General features: G+C 41.8%; 2 protein-coding genes across 4 annotated transcripts in view; one reads left to right on the forward strand and one right to left on the reverse strand.

The window, feature by feature from the left end:
• HVCN1 (hydrogen voltage gated channel 1) overlaps window positions 1-922 on the forward strand; it is an 18,705-nt gene extending 17,783 nt beyond the window's left edge. The window contains exons 6-7 of one of the 2 annotated variants that reach the window (XM_019507249.1): window positions 15-65; window positions 532-922. In XM_019507249.1, the coding sequence (XP_019362794.1) occupies window positions 15-65; window positions 532-597 (117 nt within the window). In that variant the 3' untranslated portion in view covers window positions 598-922. Of the gene's footprint in view, window positions 66-531 lie in introns of both variants that reach the window. The other variant, XM_019507248.1, reaches the window with a different exon arrangement.
• Window positions 807-6,236, reverse strand: part of TCTN1 (tectonic family member 1) — a 31,236-nt gene continuing 25,806 nt past the window's right edge. For both annotated transcript variants that reach the window (XM_019507247.1, XM_019507246.1), the window contains 7 exons: window positions 5,131-5,256; window positions 4,669-4,751; window positions 4,079-4,219; window positions 3,612-3,768; window positions 2,692-2,817; window positions 2,141-2,286; window positions 807-1,350 (listed from right to left, as the gene is read on the reverse strand). In XM_019507247.1, the coding sequence (XP_019362792.1) occupies window positions 2,143-2,286; window positions 2,692-2,817; window positions 3,612-3,768; window positions 4,079-4,219; window positions 4,669-4,751; window positions 5,131-5,256 (777 nt within the window). In that variant the 3' untranslated portion in view covers window positions 807-1,350; window positions 2,141-2,142. The remainder of the gene's footprint in view (window positions 1,351-2,140; window positions 2,287-2,691; window positions 2,818-3,611; window positions 3,769-4,078; window positions 4,220-4,668; window positions 4,752-5,130; window positions 5,257-6,236) is intronic.

Here is a 6,236-nt window from a genome sequence, read left to right on the forward strand (position 1 = left end):
TGAAGCAGGAAAATCTGCAACTTACTACAAAGGTTGAACAACTTGAATACAGTTGTGCTGAGAAGGTGAGAAACCTTGCTATGAAACAAATGTGCTTTTCTCCATCTGTGGTCAGCGGTAGAACAGATGGTGGGCTAAGCCAGCTCTCTGCCTGGGGAAGGATCAGTGGTATGGCCCTGTCCGCTCTGAATCTTCCCTGCCCTAACTGGGTGCTGTGTCTTAGGCCCCAACCATCTAGCTCCTGTCCAGTTACCATTAGAGAGCCCCTGCATTTCCTGTAAAGAAGGATGCCATTTCAAGGACACATTACAACTGAACTAATAATTTGCCTTACCTTCTGCAATAGAAACAGCAGGGAGAACTAAGCACCTCTGCCCTAGTTACTTTAGTCATGTCTTGTTCAATAGCTGTCCTGCTTTACTGCATAAGTGACTGTAGTTCAGCACAAAGAAAGGGAGCTCTCTAGTGACAGCTTGGAAAAGCTCTTACCACAAAGCACATTTCACTGACTTATTAAACCATTTCCAACAGGAGCAAGAAATTGAAAGGCTTAACAGACTCTTAAAGCAGCATGGACTTATCAGCCAACTGCAATAGAAGTCCAGCTGTGGGAAATCCTTCCATGGAGGGAGTTCCAGTGCTGGAAACTAAGTCTGATGCCCATGGCTGACCTCTTCGAGAGATCTTTCTATACCTCTACCTCCTCGTTCCATTTGTACGTTTTCTACTTAACCAAACCACTCTGATTAAGTCTTTTGGGTGGTAAAATATGTTACCACAATACCGCAGTAGTCTTAAGCAGGTAGTTTTACAGCAGTGTACTGAAAAATTAAACTTTCTCCATGTAAATCTACATTCCATTTGTTGTAGAGCTGTACAATAATACTGCGCCACACCTTATTAAAGTCAGATCTTGACAAAGCTGTATGGGCACCATTTATTCCAAGGAGATGCTGTTTTCTGCTGCATATTTGTACCACTGCAATATCTGGTGAGAGCCTGTGCTACAAGACAACTGGTAAGAGTCCAATCTGTGGAAGGTCATTTCTTGTTTTAGGGGGATTCCCTGCTCAGCACTGTTTCCTTAATCCACCTGCTGGTTTATTTCCTTCAGTCTCATCAAAGTAGCTTCTTTACTCATCTTTTGCTTTGTGTGTACCACCACGCTGCTGTGCAGCACTGTCTTCCAGAGGTATTGGTATTTAAATCATGTGGATGACTACTAATTAGAGCAGCACCAAGGTGTGCATTTGGAACGGAAGCAGAAGTACTTCAGCCACAACCAAGTCGGTCCAGCATGGTTGAATGCTCTCTGTAGGGTTGCTGCACTCTGTTTTTTCTGCAAGTAGGCTAGGAAACAAAAGAACTGTGTAACTAAAGGTCGTTAAAGCAAAAATAGTGGAATGCATAAACACAGACAGTGTGGCTACTGGGAAAAATTAGGAACCTGAATAACCTGTCAAAGCTTGTTTTTAAAATCCAGTGCAGTTCTGTTACCAAACAAGCTGGATGAAGGCTGTGACAGGCCTGTTCACTGAGTGCGTTCATCTTTTGAAGTATAGAAACCAATGGGTGAGCTTTTCCAGGGCACTTGCTATGGCATAATTTGTGGCCCCCCCCCCCAATCTGAGCCACACAAAAATCAACATCAAAATCAACCGGGGAAGTCCCTGTTCCCCTGAGCACTACCAGGAGTGACCAGGAATAACGGTCACAAGCTGGCAGAGGGTAGATTTAGTCTAGATATCAGGAGGCGCAACTTCACTGTCAGGGCGGCTAGGATCTGGAACCAACTTCCAAGAGAAGTGATGCTGGCTCCTACCCTGGGGGTCTTTAAGAGGAGGCTGGATGAATACCTTGCTGGGGTTGTTTGACCCCAGTACTCTTTCCTGCCATGGCAGGGGGTCGGACTAGATGATCTACTCAGGTCCCTTCCGACCCTAGAAACTATGAAACATTAGGCACTTCTGAAAATCCCCCCTTATGGGTGCAGATTTTGAAGAGGAGGGGGTTTTAGTCTTGGAGATTCTTTTGGAGAAGACAGAATAGGAACTACATTTCCAGTTATCTTTAAAACCAGATGAATATTAAGTGATTCTTTAAGAACTAGAATATGAACGAGTGTTGGCTGCAGACTTACTTTTAAACAAAGGGAAAGAAAAAGTCAAAGGGCAGCTTGGCCTCAATGGTTGGCTGAGCTTTATAGCCTGGCTCTGCAGGTGCAGAAACATCAGTGAAAGTAACGGAACTTGCTATCTGGAGAGTGTTTTTGCTTCCTAAATTAGTCTGCAATGAAAACAAGTGTTAAGCTCAGTCCGGTTTTGGAGGGCAGATTTCTCTCCTTACCCCCAACAGTTAGCTATTTGACTGTCATTTGTAAAACACATGTACCAAGTTATTTCCAGAAGTGTGTATCTACCCCTTAATTTGTTAACCAGCAGCCCATGGCTGCACTTGATTTGGAGAGGAAAGAGAGGTGCATACAGTCTATTTTGACAGACAGTCTTAAGCTGGGGGCTGCTTTCTGACCAAGCTAAGGCAAACTTGCATAACCAGGCCTCAATTTGTGTGGGTTATAGGTAACGTACAATTACAGGTTTCTACAGCAGAAAAAAAACCTAACTATTAAGTACTCATTCTAACCAAAACAATCCTGTTGTTCTACCCTTATCATGAAAGATAACTACATACCAGGGCTACTGTGGAGGAAGTGATGCTTGCTGTAACGTTAATTATTTTAGCTTGTGGGTTGACCAAGGATCCATATTTAGTCCACTTCACTTCTATTTCAAATGATATGGGGAGCTGGCATGGGCCCTGAAAGTGGTACAAGCTCTGTCAGAGTAGCTATTACCATTTATTTTATTAAAACACTACAGTATAACACACAGCTCAACCTAAGAAATTAGTAGAGAACATTTAATCCAAGCCATAATCTACAGCAGTGGTTTTCAACCTTCTTCATTAGCAGACCCCTTTGGAAACTTTGAATGGAGGTGCAAACCTTACACCTTCAAGAGCAAATTGGATGCTTATCTTGCTGAGATCTTATGACCCCAGGAAGCTGACTTCCTGCCCTTCGGGCAGGGGGCTGGACTTGATGACCTTCCGAGGTCCCTTCCAGCCCTAATATCTATGAAACCCCTTTGGATTGTAAATGAGGGTATTCACACACCTTTGCCTGATCATAGTCTGTGGACCACAGGTTGAAAACCACTAATCTACACACAATGCTGATGTCCATGTGCTGGTCATTTTACATGGGATAAGGTAAATCTTTAAAGCTTCAGTGACTTTCTGCTGCAGACACAAATAGAGCTGTGCTTGTTTGTGATGTAGGACTGCTTGTTAAAGTAGGGCAGTATGATGCAAAATCTTCAAGATGTAAAAAAAGCTTAGTGGGTGCGTTAGTAATTCTTCCTTGGAAAACTGTACGAATACTTCAAAATGTTAAAAAACAAAAAAAAAAACCAACCCCCCCCCCCCCAAACAAAAAAACGCTCTTGTTTGTGCATCGGGTATGGCAAAGGCCGTTCCTTAAGGGAAAATGGAAGTATGGGTTTGCCAAGTAGTCTATAGGTTAAGTGGAAGTATACTTAAGTTGTTCTCACCTGTTCTGAAGAATGGATGTAAGTGATTGGCACCCAGTCCAATACATCTTGGGGCTGAGAATTGCCAAATGAGGCTACATATTCTGGAAAACTTTGTCCTTTTAGTACATTCAGGACCATTTGAGCCAGGAGCTGGCATTCTGTATATGCAGTAATTCTTGCAGGAAAACAAAAAAATTAACTTAGTGAGATCCACTGGGTAAGTACAGCAAGAACTTCTTGCTCGCGCACTACAACATTCCTTTGGCCACAGCTGGTCATACATACACATACATGCAACTATTTTCAGATAACTCACTGCAAATTTAAATATTTATTAAGAACAAGTACTCAAACCCCAATCCTTCTACATTTTTTATATAAACAGCATCTAGTGCCTGAAAGGATTTTAATGGACACTATTACAGTGGTTTATAGTTTGAGGATAGGCTGACTGCAAGGAGCTGAATGGAAAGTTATCCTCTTACCGTAGTTTGCAACCAGATATCATGTTATAACCAAATAATACAGGAGTTCTGGCTCCTCCTATTGCTAAGCAGTCCTGGTTAGATGTGCTTCGCAGGATGGTAAGCTGACCATATTCATTAGTGCTCTGAATAATGCCAGATGTGATAGCAAACAATTAAGGAAAAAGTATTTAATGTTCTGGCACCGTGATGAAGTAGAAAACTGTAGTCAGTTCCTCAAAATGCTAGTGCCACTGCTAGGGTAATTAAGGATATTCAAGAGCTGTTTAGAAATGCTGGAGTTAACTCAATTAGGCCATGGTCCTGCTTTCACTAAAGTCTTTTGTTCGTCTGTAACGCTGCAGGGTTGAGTTACTAGCAATTGCTAAAATATGGGCTAGAGACAGGTGTTATGTAACTGTTGGAAAAGATAAAGCCATCAACCATCTTTGAAAATGGCCAGGAAGATGTACCAGCACAGGCACAACATCTAATTGCCTCCCCTTTATCACAAAAACTGAGCAATCAGGTTTTAGCCATCCACCCAAAGGATTTGTTTTAGGCAGTTTGGCAAAGCTGCTGTAAGCCATAGTTAGCAATGAAAAGGATATCCGGGAGGTCTAAATCCTGCTCTTACAGGGTATCCAACGCTGTAACCAGGGTTTCCACTAAGAGGGATTGGCTTTGTGTTTAGCTGTAATATAAACTGCACAACATTAGCTCCTACTCTTCATTTGGAAGACAGTAAATTGGTTTGGGATTACTAATCACATGGAAGTTGTTTGATTTATCAATCTACATGAGACTTTCCCTTAGGATTTAAAAGAATGCCTCCTAAAATCAGGGCTACACTTTCCTTTGCCTGGATATGGCCATATGCAGTCACCCATTTAATCTAGAAAAGGAAAGACAAGGTATTTGGAGGATTCTAACATGTAGCTCTGAGATACTGCCTAGTTTGTGTATAAGATGGAACTATGTTTTATTTCACTGACTGCACTTGCTCCAATGCAACTTAAGTTTTGTAATTAAATATCTTTCAACAAGTCAGCTATGACATTTTTAAAAGTTACCTGAGTAAAGCTAATTTCAAAGCTCTGCTGTACTGAAAGCACTGTACTGTTAATTGTCCCCAGGACAAAAGAAACAGCTGCTCCTGTTATTTTTCCTGCATCTGTGTATGTAAGAAGATAACTTGCCTGAAAACAAACACAACATTGCATATTAATTAGAACAAGTAAATAAGAGTGTAAAAGCCAGAAAATACAGGGATTAAAGTCTTTTGCCTTGCTCGAAGGGTAAATGTGCTTACTGAACCTCCCCACCATCTGGAAATATGCTGCATTCTCAGTTGCAGTATACCTAAGCAAAGTAACGCAAAGCCACAGCATGGCAGGATCAGCACTGCCGCTTTATAATAGTTACATATTAAAAGTCTGGCATGGCCACATACCTAGCCGCGCTACATGTTTTGGTAAATAGTAATGTGCGGGATTGATAAACAAATGGAGAGATGCCTTTCCCCAGATTCTAATTTTCTCCTGGCCAGTAGGAAAGATCCCATCTTTCCAACTAACCATGAGAAAGATAGAAAGACTGCTTAGTTATCCTAGCTTGCCACCTCTCTCTCCTGCCTACAGAACTGAGAGATTCAAACAGATGAAGAAGGTTGTCCCACCAGAGAGTAAAATGCAACACACAGATGTGAGGATAAGTTAGTATCCATTTCAAGAGACAGGAGCTAAAGGAATTGGGCCAAAAATCAGTGTTAATTATCAGCATGTAGGACTAGGTTAAAGCTCCCTAGGTTTATCAAAATGCACTTCCTGATACAGCCTCCCCTCAGCCAATCCTCAAATCTAATTACTTCAAATGTAAAGAAATGAACCAAAATGACTGGCACTATCCAAGAAAGACTGCTATTTATTCTGGTGTGCCTTCTCCCCTTTCTCTGGCCTAAGAGTAATCTTCTCCCAAAGATCACAGCATTTATTCATGTTGGTTTCTAAGCCCCATGTTGTTTCAGTGTCATGCATGCACGCGAAATACCAGTAATAGTGTCTATGGATTTAATCCCATCCCTCACTCTAAATTATCATGAATGTTTAGTTCAGTTGCACAATGCCATGCTGTGGGTTGTAAATGGGAGGAGAAAGTCTCTTATAGGTTCTCCATCACC

The sequence above is a fragment of the Gavialis gangeticus genome, unplaced genomic scaffold, assembly GCF_001723915.1.
Source record: "Gavialis gangeticus isolate Ggan-Ray unplaced genomic scaffold, GavGan_comp1, whole genome shotgun sequence".
Taxonomy (NCBI): domain Eukaryota; kingdom Metazoa; phylum Chordata; order Crocodylia; family Gavialidae; genus Gavialis; species Gavialis gangeticus.